The 16,993-nt window shown below is 42.3% G+C and overlaps 1 protein-coding gene across 4 annotated transcripts in view; it reads right to left on the bottom strand.

The window, feature by feature from the left end:
* ZNF830 (zinc finger protein 830) overlaps positions 1-16,993 on the bottom strand; it is an 85,697-nt gene that overhangs the window by 15,594 nt on the left and 53,110 nt on the right. For 3 of the 4 annotated variants that reach the window (XR_014494187.1, XM_083377141.1, XM_083377142.1), the window contains exon 10: positions 9,878-10,057. Coding sequence is in view for 3 of the 4 variants with exons in the window: in XM_083377141.1 (XP_083233267.1) it covers positions 9,878-10,057 (180 nt within the window). In the remaining variant the exon portion in view is untranslated. Of the gene's footprint in view, positions 1-8,411; positions 10,058-16,993 lie in introns of those variants that run through there. The other variant, XM_083377143.1, reaches the window with a different exon arrangement.

Below are 16,993 nucleotides of genomic sequence, written 5' to 3'. Positions count from 1 at the left end.
TTATCTTCTTAGAAAATCAGAATAGAGCTGGAAGGGACCTTGGAGGTCATCTAGTCCAACCCCCTGCTCAGGCAGGAGACCCTATTCCATTTCAGACAAATGGTTGTCCGGTGTCTTCTTAAAAACTTCCAGTGTGGGAGCATTCACCGCTTCTGGAGGCAGGTTGTTCCACTGGTTAGTTGTTCTAACTCTGTTAGGAAGTTTCTCCTTAATTCCAGGTTGCTTCTCTGCTTCATTAGTTTCCATCTGTTGCTTCTTGCCCTGCCTTGGAGAGTAGGTTGACCCCCCTCTTCTTTTTTTAACAATAACAATCTTTTATTGCTTAGCAAACAGCATGTTGTCTGGGTTCGTATATTTAAAAAACAATCAATAATAATTAATTTCTAAAATTCCATAATATATTAATGATATTTTTCCTTGATCTTCTCTTCTTCCAGTAGTATTCTCCCTTTTGTCAACATCAAACAAATCCAATACTTTCAATGCATACAAGGTTAAATATAAACATTTTTCTTGGGTTTGTACAAATAACAATAACATCAACGTATAACATCTTTTCTAATTGGCTTTATGTTTCAATTGCATTTATAAAGGCCATCTTATTGAGTCACTATGTGTCCTGTTTTCAAGATTCTTATTTAAGCTTAGTTTTCCCTCAGTGTTCAAACCATTTTTATCAGTCATGATTTTCTCAAAGTTAATTGCCTTTACACAGCTAAACTTTTCATTCACACACACCATCCCAATATTTTTACATTTCATATGTTATAAAAGATACTATACTACTTGCATGTCTTATCCCTCTTACTGTAGGGCCCCTCTATATCCAAAATTTATCTATTCTTTTAACCATATTCAAACAAGTGTTTAATCATATAGTACTCCATCTGGTAAATCGAGTCAAATCTCTTGAATCTAATTCTAGCTTTCTTCTTTTGCCTTGAATTCATCTTATTAAGAAAAGTCACATTTTTCTCCCTATGACTTCTTCCCTATGGCACAGATGTCTCAAAAACTTACAGATTCTGCCTTGGGAAACCATTTACGAGGGTCCAAGAGGAATTTCAAGCTGCTTTGGATCAGCTCAAAAGCCACACGCCACACTGTGAAAGTTTTCAAGATTTTCCAGATAATAAAGAAAACTAAGATCAAAGGGGCATTTTTGCCGAGAAGTATGATCAATTTCTGAAGAGCTAAAATGCCAAAACATGGAGCTGCCAGCTCCATACTGGAAAAAAAAAATCCAGATAGCTAAAGTCCTGGGCTGGGTTTAAATATAAACAGGGTCTTTGTATGATGTGTTCTGAGCGCATCATAAAGGTCACCACACAGCATTATGCCAGCGCCATCTCAAAAGTCCCTCATCATCCTCTTCCTGGAAATTGTCACATAGAAAAGCCCTCACCTACTTGCTAGAATTCATGATGCTCCACCCTCATGTCTATACATTTATCATCTGGAGTTTATCATCTTAGAAAATCAGAATAGAGTTGGAAGGGACCTTGGAGGTCATCTAGTCCAACCCCCTGCTCAGGCAGGAAACCTTATACCATTTCAGGCAAATGGCTGTCCAGTGTCTTCTTAAAAACCTCCAGTGTTGGAGCATTCACCGCCTCTGGAGGCAGGTTGTTCCACTGGTTAGTTGTTCTAACTGTCAGGAAGTTTCTCCTTAGTTCCAGGTTGCTTCTCTCCTTGACTAGTTTCCATCCGTTGCTTCTTGTCCTGCTTTCAGGTGCTTTGGAGAATAGCTTGACTCCCTCTTCTTTGTGGTAGCCCCTGAGATATTGGAACACTGCTATCACGTCACCCCTCACCCTTCTCTTCATTAAACTACACATACTCAATTCCAGCAACCGTTCCCTATTTTTGTCAGTGTTGTTGGGAATAGGAAAGACAAATTAGGTAGGATGTGCATTTTTTATCTCCCAAACAGTAATTCTCCTGGCAGCTCTATAATCCATTTTGTTAGATCTTTCTTATCCTCAAGGTGCTTTGGAGAATAGCTTGACTGCCTCTTCTTTGTGGCAACCCCTGATATTGGAACACTAGTTATCATGTTACACACACACAGTCCTTTTCATTAAACTTTGTTGTTGTTAGTTGCGAAGTCGTGTCCGACCCATCGCGACCCTATGGACAACGTTCCTCCAGGCTTTCCTGTCCTCTACCATCTTCTGGAGTCCATTTAAGCTCATGCCTACTGCTTCAGTGACTCCATCCAGCCACCTCATTCTCTGTCGTCCCCTTCTTCTATTGCCCTCAATCTTTCCCGGCATTAGGCTCTTCTCCAGTGAGTCCTTCCTTCTCATTAGGTGGCCACAGTATTTGAGTTTTAGCTTCAGGATCTGGCCTTCTAAAGAGCAGTCAGGGTTGATCTCCTCTAGGACTGACCGGTTTGATCGCCTTGCAGTCCAAGGAACTCGCAGGAGTCTTCTCCAGCACCATAGTTCAAAGGCTTCAATTCTTTGGCGCTCAGCCTTTCTTATGGTCCAGCTTTCACTGTCATACATTGCAACTGGGAAGACCATAGCCTTGACTATACGCACTTTTGTGGACAGGGTGATGTCTCTGCTTTTTAGTGTGCTGTCTAGATTTGCCATGGCTTTCCTCCCAAGGAGCAAGTGTCTTTTAATTTCTTGGCTACAGTCCCCATCTGCAGTGATTTTGGAGCCCAGGAAAATAAAATCTGTCACTACCTCCATTTCTTCCCCATCTATTTGCCAGGAGTTGAGAGGGCCAGAGGCCATGATCTTGGTTTTCTGAATGTTTAGTTTCAACCCAGGTTTTGCACTCTCCTTCTTCAATTGCAACAAGAGGCTCTTTAGTTCCTCTTCACTTTCTGCCATTAGATTCATTAAACTACACATACCCAATTCCTTTAGTCTCCAGTCCCCTAATCATCCTTGTTGCTCTTCTCTTTCTAAAGTCTCGACATCTTTTTTACAACGTGGTGACCAAAACTAGATGCAGTATTGCAAGTGTGGCCTTACCAAGACATTGTAAAGTGGTATTAACACTTCACACGATCTTGATTCTATCCCTCTGTTAATGCAGCCTAGCATTGTGTTGGCTTTTTGGCAGCTGCAGCACACTTCTGGCTCATATTGAAGTGATTGTCCACTAGGACTCCGAGATCTCTCTCACAGTTACTACTATCGAGCAAGGTACCACCTATACTATACCTGTGCATTTGGTTTTTCTTGCCTAAATGTAGAACCTTACTTTTTTCCATCATTGAATTTCATTTTGTTAGATAGCACCCAATGTTCAAGTCTGTTAAGATCCTGCTGTATCTTAAGCCTATCTTCTGGAGTGTTGGCTGTTTCTGCCAGCTTCGTGTCGCCTGCAAATTTGATGAGTTCCCCATCTATCCCCTCGTCCAGATCACTGATGAAGATGTTGAAGAGCACTGGGCCCAGAACAGAGCCCTGGGGCACCCCACTACACACTTCCCTCCATGTAGATGCGGTTCTATTGAGGACCACACGCGGACTTTGCCTGCCGGTCAGCCAGCTACAAATCCATCTGGTGCGGCTAGCCCACATTTTCCTATCTTATCAAGTGGTAGGTTGTGGTCTACTTTATCAAATGTCTTACTAAAGTCCAAGTTGCACCCTTTTATGTTTACAGAAAATAGAATAAGAACTTTATTGTACTATAAATAAATCGGCATACATTAAAATGAGATTTTCATTGCATATAGCTCTCAATATACACAAATAACAATTGCAAGAGCCTTGACTGCAAAAGAAAACTAAAAATATTGATGAAAGCGATCACCGCACCATAAGCAATCCCCAAGCAGATTTATACAAAAGCTGAATGATGGGAAAAACCTGAGTGATGATAAACCACGTTTCTTGGTCAAGGAAGAACCAAACCTCGCATAGTTTTTACAAGCTTCTAAAGCCACGCGACGGGGGCGTTCCGGAAGAGAGAGTTCTGCCCACAGCAGCTCTGGCCAATAGGAAGAAAAGGGCGGCCCTCCCTTTGTGCAGGTGCGAGTCTTTCCCCGCGCTCTGCGTTGTAGCGCATGCGTGGTCCATCATTCGCGCTGAGGAAGCCGGGTGGGCGCCATTTTGGTTGCGGCCCGGCGGCGCCGGTGGCGGCGGCAATTGGTGAGCGGAGGAAGGTGTGGGCTGGGGATGATGGGAGTGAGTGCCCGAAGCCTAGGGAGACCAGTGGTGAGGCGAAAAAAGTCCGGGGCCGCGTTCACATGTTTCTGGGTCAGCCCGGGTTGGTCCCTCAGCAGTTCTGAGGGGAATCCACGGCTCGGCGCTTTGCCGTGAGGTGCGTTTTTATTTAATTTATTAATTTTTATTTCGCCTTGATGGAATTTTTATCCTGCTTTTTATGTATTTGGGATAACTCAAGGTAGCAAATTTGCCTGATCCTATTTTCCCCACAACAACCCTGCGAGGTGGGCCTGCGTGGCCTGAGAGAAAAACCGAGCCAGCATTCCTCCCACCCCCATAAAGACCATTTATACAGTACACTGCAAAAGAAGGGGATCCAGTTCAAACAAACCAAAATATCTGCAATATTATTTCATTATCAGCAATTGATTAATATTGGTGAGTTACTTCACCACAATAATTCGCTAATATATTCAGGAATATTACTGAATGGTCTCTGTAATCCAGATAATAAGGACAGAGTGATAGTCTTAAATAATATTACTTCGCTACAGTAATTCAGGAATATTAGTGAATTGTTTCGCTGCAGCCCAAATAATATACGTAAAAGGTAGCCATCTAATTAATATTTCACAAGCATAATTTACTAATATAACCCTCGACTTACGACCACAATTGAGCCCAAAATTTACGTTGCTAAGCAAGACAGCTGTTGTGAGCTTTGCCCCATTTTACAACCTACCTTGCCACCGTTGCTAAGCAAATCAAACGGGTTGTTAAATTAGTCGCCCGGTCATTAAGTGAATCTGGCTTCCTCGTTGACTTTGCTTGTCAAAAGGTTACAAAAGGACCCTGCAACTGTCATAAATGTGAGACAGTTGCCAAGCATCTGGATTTTGGGGAGGCTGCAGTGTGAAAAATGATCTTGTCATTTTCCCCCCCACTGCCCTTGTAACTTCAAATGATCACTGAATAAATGGTTATAAGTCAAAGATTACCTGTGGTACAAGGCTTTCTCTAATATTCCATTTAAAAGTACATCAGCAACTCGTCCTCTCTTTCAAAGGAAATGAGAGGATGGAGTTGTGTGATTAATTGAATACTGATTGCATCAACTGATTAAAATTGATGGCTTAAATGACAGAACATTTTCTTCTAGATTTGCATAGCACTGATTGTTGAACATGAGATATTAATGAAGAACGCTTAAAGGTAAACCAGCACACACTTGTTTGCCTGCTCTGCTTAATAAAACATTTATTTTTATGACATTTATATTCGGCCCAGCTCAATCTGCAAAGTGTCTTTGGGTGGCTTAAAATTCACTTGCTGCACATAAGCAACATTACATAGAATAACAGAGTTGGAAGGGATTTTGGAGGTCTTGTAGTTCAAACACCTGCTCAAGCACTTATACCAGAGGTCCCCACCTTTTGGGCACCAGGGACCGGTTCCATGGAGAGAGGTTTTTCCACGGACCGGAAGGTGCATGGTTTTGTGTGCTGCCTGCATCCCACAGATGGGGCTTTGCTTGTTTGTGCGGACCGGTTGCTGGAATGCCACAGCCTGGTACTGGTCCACGGACTGGGGTCTGGGGACCCCTGACATACCATTTCAGACAAGTGACTGTCCAATCTCTTCTTAAAAGCCTCCAGTGTTGGAACACCCACAACTTCTGGAGGCAAGTTGTTCCACTGATTAACTGTTCTCATTGTTAGGAAGTTTCTCCTTAATTCCAGGTTGCTTTGCTCCTTGAATAGTTTCCATCCATTGTTTCTTGTCTTGCCTTCAGGTCCTTTGGAGAATAGGTTGACCCCCTCTTTTTTGTGGCAGCCCCTCAAATCCTGGAATACCATTTGATCTGTACAACTGGGGATGATCCCCGCCCCACAGTTGCACATCTTCTCTTGAACCTTCGTCTACAACTGGGGGGGGGGGGTGGAAGAGATCATCAGCAACTTATAGAAGGGTCTAAATTTAAGGGTCTGAAAAGTAAATTATATATGTATTTATTATTTTAAATCCTTAGAAATTATAAATCCTTCAGCAATATTATCACTGAATCAGGGGAAGGAGTGAGGATGGTAAAATCATACATTATGGTAAATGAGCTGGGTTAGGTACTAGCTACCTGGCACCTCTGCTGCCTGTTAGACGAAAACCATTCTTGGCAATTGCATGTTTCTCATCAGAATGGAAATAAAAAGTCAAAATGTATCCAAGACACAGTGCAATATGCACCAGGCAGGGGAGGCCAGTCTTAATTATGAGCTCCACCCTACCCTATTCCCTTTCCCTGAATATGCCTAGCCAAGTTATTTTTTGTATGCCTGGAATTATTCCCACATAAATGTAAGGCATGCATTTGTCTTTTTGGATTACCTTCCTGAGCTTTGGTGAAGAAGCCTTGCTGAACTCCATAGGGCTGACTTTCTTTAGAGTAAAAGTGGAATAGGCTGGCTCTAGAACAATTTCCTCCATCAACATTCCCCACACATGGCTGGCAAAACCCGCAAGCTGTAAATGGTACCAAGTTGTTCCATCAAACTCTTATAGTGTTTAGTGCTCTTGAATGAGGAAGGTCCATTCAGAAAAGGCAGGCTATGGCTGGATCATGCCTGCCACATTCAAATCTAAATTCTCAGGAGTTTCACTTCACTTCAGGGTACTTGACAGCATGGCAGGGAGGAAGAAGCTTCTGGCATCTTATTAAGAGCTGCCTACTCGGTGAATAAGGCCCAGATTAAGCCTGCGTTATCCTCCTGGGCAAATGTTCGCCCTCCAGCAATGCTGAAAAACAAGAGGCAGGCTGCTGGAGCAGGAGCAAAGACACAGTACACTGGGCTTAGCTGGGCTGGGAGAAAGTGGAAGATGTCCAGTAGTGAGATTCAGCCAGTTCGCACCACTTCGGCAGAACTGGTAGCTAATTTTTGTTGCCCAGGTCCAGAATGGACTTCTGGAAGCAGCATCCACACAGAGAACAGGTTGCTCACATATTTGAATCCCACACTGAATATGTCCTCTACCATCTCTTCCTCTGGGGATGAGACAATTTCTCTGCTGTTGCCTATTAGGCATGATAGATTGGTGCTATAAATCTTTAAGCCCAACAGGAGCAAGGGCAGGAATTTTTTTTCCTTATGATCCTCACTGTCACCCAGCCTTTCTCAGATTCCTGCTGACTTCTCCCTCCCACCTCCCCCCCCCGCCCCCGCAGAAGTATGCTTCTCAGGCTTACTTCCTCCCTTCTTTGTAGGGAGAAGCTGCAGACAAAGGACCAGCTGTTTCATGCAGTTCTCTGGCTGATATCCCAAACAGTCATCCCTAGAATGGTAGCAGCAGGGCCACAATCTGGACATGGATGGAGGCTTGTTATAACATGCAGTCTGGGCTAGCCAGGCTGCGCTTCCCATCTTGGGAGGCAGGAAGGCATCTGCCAGGGAAGGCCAGACCGAATTATGAGCTCCACTGCTCCACTGTGCCTTGGGCCCAGAATGGGACAGCGTTTCTTCTGGTGGGGGAAAGTGCCTCTTCTGTCCCCATTTGATCCAAATTGTCTCATGATGGTAATTCCTCTCACCCTGAATTGTCCCCATCCCTGTATCCATTTGGCTGGCACATTAGGAGCTGATATTTCTTCTGGTGGGGTGCTGAGTTGTCCCCATGTTCTGTAGGCTGGGGTCACTTGTTCCACGCCAAAGCAGCCATGCCCACCCATTTGTGCCTACCCATTTGTGCCAATCTAGCTGCATTGAGCCATCCTTGCCAAGTTAACCATGCTGACTTGGCCAAGCCTAGTAGCCATGTCCACCTGGCCATGATGAGTCATTCCATCCCAATTTTTTAAATTGATTACTTTTGGGGATTCCGCAATATTATTTCAACATATCAAATGTGCATAATTGATACCTGTGAAATCACAGTTCAATTAAATTCAAATTTAGAAATTCAATTCCTTACTGAACTTTCTGGAAGTAGATATTTGTCTCTGTTGATAGATAGTGAACAAAGTAGTTCAATACAGTATATTGAATTTAATGTAGAAATCACTTGTTCCTTAATCTTGAGTGGGAACCTTATGCAGGTTATATGTGTGTCCGATTATTGCATATGCATCATATAAAAAGTACTTATAAGGTTAATCTGATAAATAAATTAAAAATGTTGGGTAGATGGCCAGATTTTTATCACCAATTTATATACAGTATATAGAGACAACAAACTATGAGTTGAATAATATCACAGCAAATTCTGTATTAAAATACCGATCAAATGATGAAAATCTGAGCTACAGCTTGTCAAATTGCTTGCAGAAAAATAGATTGTTCTAACCATCAAAGATGGAAACAAGCTATAGACTTCTAAAAGTTCTATTTTTAAAAAAGAAACTCAAACTTTTAGTAAATCTAACATTTATTTGATGGAGATATAGCCATTTTAAGCTAAAAGTATCTTTCCAATGACAATTCACTATGGTAGAGATAAAAAAGTGGTATGGAGTATGAGTAATGAAAAAGCATCAAGTCTGGATGGATTTCCTGTAGAATGGCGTAACAGATATACTTCGTAAGTTTTATCAACTACATAGCTGACATTTCTGAAAATGGTATTTTATCATCTTAATTTAATGAAGTATATGTTACAGTTATACCAAAACTTAGTAAGGTTCTGTGCTCTCATCCCTATTTCATATATTAATATGGAAATTAAATTAAAACCTTTAAGCTTAATTTTTTCTATACAGGTAGCAAGTATTATAAATTATTAGTTTTTTACATTCCATTTTAAAATGAAGTTTTATGTGTATACATTTGCTGTTTCTTAAATAGGGTTGTAGAAAGAATCCCATGTACTATGTGACAAAATGAATGAATGTGATGAAAATGAAACAAGTGAGATTTAGACATTTTAGGTTAATGGGCCCCATTATCAAATTGTCTCTGAAACTAATTTATTCATTTAATATTCATTTACTGCCAGTTTAATCCAGCTAAGCCCCAAACCTTCAATATAATTTAGAGATATTTATAAAAAGCATTCAGTCTCATCCTTTCTTACTGAGCATCACCCAATAATCTTTAGGAGTGTGCTAAAGATTATTCATTGTGTGAAAAGAACACATTTACTTGGAAAACTCATGATGTTGAATTTAATGGGGCATTTTTTTCCAGGATTATACATTGGTAGGTATTCACTGATATTTGCTAATGAATGCCTGCATCAAATAAACAGTTATTAAATGCAAGGCTACAAATGCACAACTTCAGTGACCTTCAGTGTGTTTGAAAACTCTGATTTCTGTGAGGCAATAGATTTAGAATTACAACTGATGTCTGAGCTATAGCTAATTTATAAATCTAAGGAAACACAAGTTAATATAAGTTTCCAATATAGTATGCAGGTCACACCTGTGGCATATGTTAGGTGCAGGAAATAAAAGTAAATAGGTTTCTATTTAAGACTACAAACTAGTTCTAACTGGTAAACATTGTTTTTAATGTTGATCTGCCTTCAGAAAAAAAAGAACATACTTCAATGCATATTAAAAAGTTACTGCTGTTACAATACTGGCTCCAATAAAAAGGTTTTTTTTGTTTTCATAACAGCTATAATAGATTTTATAAAAATATTTTCACAACAGATGGTCTTAACACCTAGAAGACTTCATACATGTACATAAATGTTAGTATGCGATAAAAGAACAATAATTAGGAAATTAATTCCTCTTCTCAGGCACTTACAATACTGTTCCTTTTGCTCTCCAGTCTTGAGACAGCAAGTCCTGCAATTCACCTTCATCATTACTACCAATATCATCCTCTTCTTTAGTCTGTGTGACTCTTCGAGTCATGGCTTCCTTTAATTTATCTTTCCTTATTTCCTGGCGGTCACGCAGTTGTTCAACACGACGGAAACATTCTCTAAGATAAAATAAACAGTTTACCCTCTTTTTCTGATTAAGTGAAAATCTAAAAACATAAACCTTATACATTCATGCAATGCAACTTCATGTAAAGAGCATTTTGTTAAAACCCTGATATAGTTACAATGGACCCATTAATTACTATTATCTTCTGGCTTAGATTTGGAAACCTGCAACTGCATTTTCATTACAGAACTACAGATTGGCTAAGGAACATTTGCTTTTTTCACAGCAGATAAAAAGCATCAGTTTGGCACAAGTGTGCTGAAAATGTAAAAAAAACCTAACAAACAACCACTTTTACTCTACATGTTCTGTTTCCAAAATATAATTTTTCAGAAAATTAGTTGTCCAGCAGCTGCATGAGTCACGGGGTAAGAAGCATCCATACAGTCTGTGACTGCTTTCTCTGTCTTCTAATTTGAATAAAAGACAGGAAATCCTATAATTCCTTTAATTATTTTAAAAACAATTAAAATTAGTTCAGAATTTTCTCTGGAACTGTAGCCAAAAAACCCAAATACACTATTACAATACACAAATACACTATTACAATGTTGCTCTCTATTTCTATGTGATCTACCTGAATTTCTTTCCAATTACACTAGAAGACACCTGATTAATAGCTGGTGATAAATAGATTTCAATATCTGGCTTTAAGTCTTAGGTCAACCCAATATGGAATGTAAAAGAAAAGGGCCAGGCAATAGGGGATTTGGCCATATTGATCAAGGAAGAACTCAAAGTGAATAGGGCATAAAAATAATTGTAGGTACCTCTTCACCATTTTTCTTAGCTGTTATATTCCAGTTTAAGGCCTCTGTAACTTTGATGTTAAATGTTTATATACCTCCACAAATGTCTATGTATTATTTCCCTTATATATGGGACAATTTAGAACAAACCTTGATAGTAAATTCACAACTAATATGCATATGCCTAAAGTTAAAAGCAAAGATGTAAACATTCTGCTTTATGCATATGACATGGTACCAATGTCAAATACCGAGATAGAATTAAAAGACTGCTGTACAGTCTTTAGTTCACATTGTGCACCCAATTACTGAACATCAATAAGTCCAAAATCAAAGAAGTTGAGAAGAGGGAGACTATGTATAACTGAAGACTGGATAGGGAACATATAAATTAGTTAAGTCCTATCTATACTTAAAACTTGTTTTTACAGAAACAAGTTTTATCTATACTTAAAACTTGTTTTTACAGAAACAGATTCCTGGTTCCCACATTTTAAGAAGAGTACTTTAAGACTTTAGCCAGTGTCAATACTATAAAGAGGCTCATCAACCACAGCAACCTAGGTTCCAATAATAAAAGTATATAAAAGCAAAATAGTCCTATGTATGTATGTATGTATGTATGTATGTATGTATGTATGTTGTTGTTAGTTGCGAAGTCATGTCCAACCTATTGTGACCCAATGGACAACGTTCCTCCAGGCCTTCCTGTCCTCTACCATCTTCTGGAGTTGTTTTTTTTTCTTCAGGCAACAAGCTTGCATATTATTAATTAGACTGGACTCTATATCAAAGGCCATTTTCAAAGAACTTGGAACCTCAGATGAAGTTTAACTGTAGGGATAATCACTTAGAAAGAAAACAATAAGGCAAGTTCTTAGTAGCTATTTGTATATTTGTATTAGTTTTATATATGATCAAATGATAAATCAATAAAGTTTCTATTCTATTTCTATTTTATTTCTCACAGCTAGCAACTATTGAACAACTTTCTACCCAAAGCCCAGATACTTCAATCATTCTTGACGTTTAGAAAAATCTTTAAATATTGTTCAAAAAATAATAAATAAGGTATTTTATCTTATTATTAATGTAATCCCAATAATTTATGAAAGATTTTGAGAGCGCTAAAATTATTTATATACTACTATTATAATTAATTTAGTTTATATTCCACATTCTCATGAGTCTAGCATGGAATATGGTAGTATATAAAAGAAACAAAAAGCTACCAGAATATTTCTCCTCAAAATATAAGATATATGTTACAAGAGTAGAGTAGAATAGAGTAGAGTAGAGTAGAGTAGAGTAGAGTAGAGTAGAGTAGAGTAGAGTAGAGTAGAGTAGAATAGAATAGAATAGAATAGAATAGAATAGAATAGAATAGAATAGAATAGAATAGAATAGAATCTGGAAGGGACCTTGGAGGTCTTCTAGTCCAGCCCCCTACTCAACCAGGAGAACTTATACCATTTCAGACAAGTGACTGTCTAGCCTCTTTTTAAAAATCTCCAGTGATGGAGTGCCCACGATTTCTGAGAGCAAGCTATTCTACTGGTTAATTGTCCTCACTGTCAGGAAGTTTCTCCTTAGTTCCAGGTTGCTTCTCTCTCTGATCAGTTCCCAACCATTGTTTCTTGCCCTGACCTTTGGTGAATAATATGACCCCCTCTTCTTCAGTAAGATTCAAAATATGCATATGTGAAACTGCATATAGGTAGTCTATGACTTATGACAGGAATGGAGCCTGCCTATTAGTAAAAAATCATGACAGTAAGCAAGGCACCCATATAATCACAAGGTTTAATGACTCCCACTCCAGATGTGTCAGTGGTGAGGGAGGCCTTACACAAACCCAGGCCTGTCTGCCCCAGGCCTCTGCTACCCTGAGGCATCCCATACTCTGTTTCTCACCACTTGAGTTCCTTGCAAGACTTGGGCCTGCTTTCTTCTCCCATAGGGTTGCACAGCCTCCTCCCCAATCCGTCCCCTATCTTCTGTACATTTTTCATACATCATTCAGTAACATTACCCTGAACTATTATTCCAAATCTGTAAATACAAATGGAATTGGATAAAGGAAAGATATCACATCACACTACATCACTTTTAACAATAACAGGATAACAAAGTTGGAAGGGACCATGGAGGTCTTCTAGTCTAACCCTCTGCTCAAGCAGGAGACCCTATACCAGGGGTAGGCAACCTCGGCTCTTTTATGACTCATGGACTTCAACTCCTAGAATTCCTGAGCCAGCTATGCTATGCTGGCTCAGGAATTCTGGGAGTTGAAGTTCATGAGTCATAAAAGAGCCGAGGTTGCCTACCCCTACCCTATACCATTCCAAACAAATGGCTGCCCAATCTTCTTGAAAACCTCCAGTCATGGAGCACCCACAATTCCAGAGATAAATGGGAGGGGACCTCAGTACTAGATTGGGCCGAACAACCATTTAATAAATAAATAAAAACCTCCAGTGATGGAGCACGTACAGTTTCTGAATGCAAACTGTACCATTGATTTTTTTTTCCTTTTAGGAAATTTCTCCTTAGTTCTAGGTTGGATCTCTCCTTGATAAATTTCCATCTGTTTCTTCTTGTCTTGCTCTCAGGTTCTTTGGAGAATAGGTTGATTTAATTTAATTTTAATTTAATTTAATAACATTTATATACCGCCCTTCTCCCTGAGGACTCAGGGCGGTTCACAGGGCAGAATAAAATAGCCAATACAAACATTAAAAGGTGATTAAACAATTGCCCTAATTAAAAACAATAGAAGTACAGTTCTAAAAAACCCCGAGATAAAATTAAAAGACCAAAAATAAAACAACCCCACCGATCCCCATCAGGCTAGGCCAGCTTGTACAAACAAAAATGTCTTGAGATCGCGACGAAAGGAGCGAAGATCGGGCGCCATCCGGAGCTCTACCGGTAGCTGATTCCACAGCTCCGGAGCGCCCACAGATGATCCTTCCTTTCTCTGTGATAGCTCCTCAAATATTCAAAGACCACTACTTTGTCTCCCCTAGTCCTTCTTTTCTTAGACCAGACATACCTAGTTCCTGAAACCATTCATCATCAATCTTTGTTGCTCTTCTCTGCACTCTAGAATCTCAACTTTTTATTGCGTTGACCAAAACTGGCTGCAGTATTTCAAATATAGTCTTATTAAAGCAATATAAAAATTACTTAAGTAGTTTTTGAGGAACACTGTTATTTATTTATTTATTTATTTATTTATTCGGTTTATATACTGCCCTATTCCCAAAGGACTCAGGGCGGTTTACAAGGCAAAATTTAAAAACAATCCAATATAAAATTAAATTAAAATTAAATTAAATTAAGTCTAGCCGCAAAAATTAAATCACAATTTAAAAACATTAAACCCCTCAGTCCAGACCAGATAGCTCAAAGAGCCAGGTTTTTAGGTCCCGGCGAAAAGAACGAAGGTCGGGGACAGTCCGGAGTTCCGTTGGCAGTTGATTCCATAGGGCAGGCGCGCCCACAGAGAACGCCCTCCCCCTGTGGATCGCCCGTCGGCAATCCTTGACCGGCAGTACCCTGAGGAGGCCCTCCCTGTGGGAGTGCACAGGACGATGGGAAATTGACGCTGGCAGCAGGTGTTCCCTTAGATAATCCGGGCCCATGCCATTTAGGGCTTTATAGGTCATCACCAGCACCTTGAATCTCACCCGGAGGGCAACCGGAAGCCAATGCAGCTCGCGGAGAAGAGGTGTTACATGGCAGTATCAGGAGACTCCCATCACAACTCGCGCGGCTGCATTCTGCACCAGCTGAAGCCTCCGAGTGGTCCTCAGGGGCAGCCCCATGTAGAGAGCATTGCAGTAGTCTAGCCGGGAGGTCACGAGCGCATGGGTGACTGTGCGTAGCGCATCTCGGTCCAGATAGGGCCGTAACTGGCGCACCAGGCGAACCTGGGCAAAAGCCCCCCCTGGCCACGGCTCCTATATGATCTTCCAAACTGAGCTGTGAATCCAGGAGGACACCCAAGTTGCGGGCCCTATCAACAGGGGGTAACACCTCACCCCCCATAGTTAACGATGGAAAAGATTGGTTAGTCTGAGATGCCGGTATGCACAGCCACTCAGTCTTGGCAGGATTGAGACGAAGCCTGTTTCTCCCCATCCAAACCCGGACCGCTTCCAGGCAACGGGACATCACATCGAGGGCATCACTGGGTTGGTTCGGGGTGGAAAGAAAAAGCTGGGTATCAGCATACTGATGATACCCCACCCCGAAACCACGAATAAGCTCACCCAGCGGCTTCATATAGATGTTGAACAAGAGGGGAGAAAGGACCGACCCCTGAGGAACTCCACAAACGAGAGGCCTCAAGGCAGACCTCTGCCCTCCCGTCAACACCGACTGCGAGCGGCCTAGGATGTAGGAGGAGAACCACCGCAAAACAGTGCCTCCCACTCCCAACCCCCTGAGACGTCGCAGTAGGATACCATGGTCGATGGTATCAAAAGCCACTGAGAGGTCTAATAGGACTAGGACAGAGGAACAACCCCTATCCCGAGCCCGGCAGAGATCATTCACCAGCGCAACCAATGCCGTCTCCGTGCTGTACCCGGTCCTGAAGCCCGATTGGTATGGGTCCAGATAATCAGTTTCCTCCAGGAACAGAGGGAGTTGAAGTGCCACCACACTCTCAACCACCTTCGCAAGAAAGTGAAGGTTGGAGACTGGACGGTAGTTGTTCAAAATAGCTGGGTCCAGGGTAGGCTTCTTGAGGAGGGGCCTCACCACCGCCTCCTTCAAGGCGGCAGGGAAGGTACCCTCCTTCAAAGAAGCAGTTATTACTGCCTGGAACCAGCTTTGTGTTTCCTCCCGGGCTGCATATACCAGCCAGGAGGGGCACGGGTCTAATAAACACGTGGCGGAACTCAGTCTCCTCATGATCCTGTCCACCTCATCTGGGGTCACAGGATCAAATTCACTCCAGGTAACATTCTCTAGACTGCTCGATTCCTCCCCATCAGTCTCTGCCCAGTCAGAATCCAAACCGGCTCGAATCTGAGCGATTTTATCCGTCAGATGATAGCTAAACTCCTTGGCTCGCCCCTGTAAGGGCTCCTCCTTCACCTCCTGATTAAGGAGGGAGCGAGTCACCCTAAACAGGGCGGCCGGGCAATTATCTGCGGATGCGATGAGGGCAGCGAAGTAATTAGACTTCGCTGTCCTCATCACCGCGAGATAAGACCTTGTAAAGGTTCTTAACCGCAACCGGTCAGACTCAGACCGGCTGGATCTCCAACATCTCTCTAGACCTCGTCTCCGACGCTTCATCTCCCGGAGCTCCACAAAGAACCATGGAGCCCACCGGGATCTGCGCCGGGTCAGGGGTCGCAAGGGTACAACACGGTCGAGCGCCCTGGTGGCAGCCCTTTCCCAGGCATCCACCAAGGTGTTGGCCGGGCTGTGAGCAAGGGGGATAGGTATAGACCCAAGTGCCGTCTGGAACCGTTCCGGATCCATTAGGCGCCTGGGGCGGAACCACCTGGTCGGTTCCACAGCCCAGCAGCGGGGGGTGGCATAGTGGAAGACCAACCGCAGGAGGTGATGATCGGACCATGACAGGGGGACAATAGATGGTGAGCCCCCTCCCAGATCATCAAACCACTGCCCAGATAAGAAAACTAGGTCGAGAGTGTGTCCTCCCCCATGAGTCGGACCCTGAATTACTTGGGTCAGGTCCATGGCTGTCATGGAGGCCATGAACTCCCGGGCCAACTCAGACGACCCTCCCAGAGAAGGCAGGTTAAAGTCGCCCAGAACTATAAGTCTGGGAAACTCAACCATCAACCCTGAGAGGACGTCAAGAAGTTCGGGCAGGGCCGTTGCTACACAGCTGGGCGCCAGGTATGTTAGCAACAAGCCCAACTGAGCCCCAGGGCCACACCTCAGGAGGAGGGATTCACTCCCACCTATCTGTATAATAGTGGTCTCCCGCGGACATAAGGTCTCCCGTATAACTACTGCCACCCCACCGCCCCTGCCCTGAGCCCGTGGCCGATGTAACACACAGAAACCTGGAGGGCAAAGCTCAGTCAGAGGGACACCTCCCTCTGAGCCCAACCAGGTTTCTGTAATGCATGCCAGATCCCTGTGTTCCTCCTCGATCAAATCACGGACGAGAGGAGCCTTGTTCACAA

Source organism: Vipera ursinii, assembly GCF_947247035.1.
Source record: "Vipera ursinii genome assembly, chromosome: Z".
Classification (NCBI taxonomy): Eukaryota; Metazoa; Chordata; class Lepidosauria; order Squamata; family Viperidae; genus Vipera; species Vipera ursinii.
The sequence above is the reverse complement of the archived record's forward strand: the minus strand, read 5'-3'. Positions and strand labels throughout refer to the sequence as shown.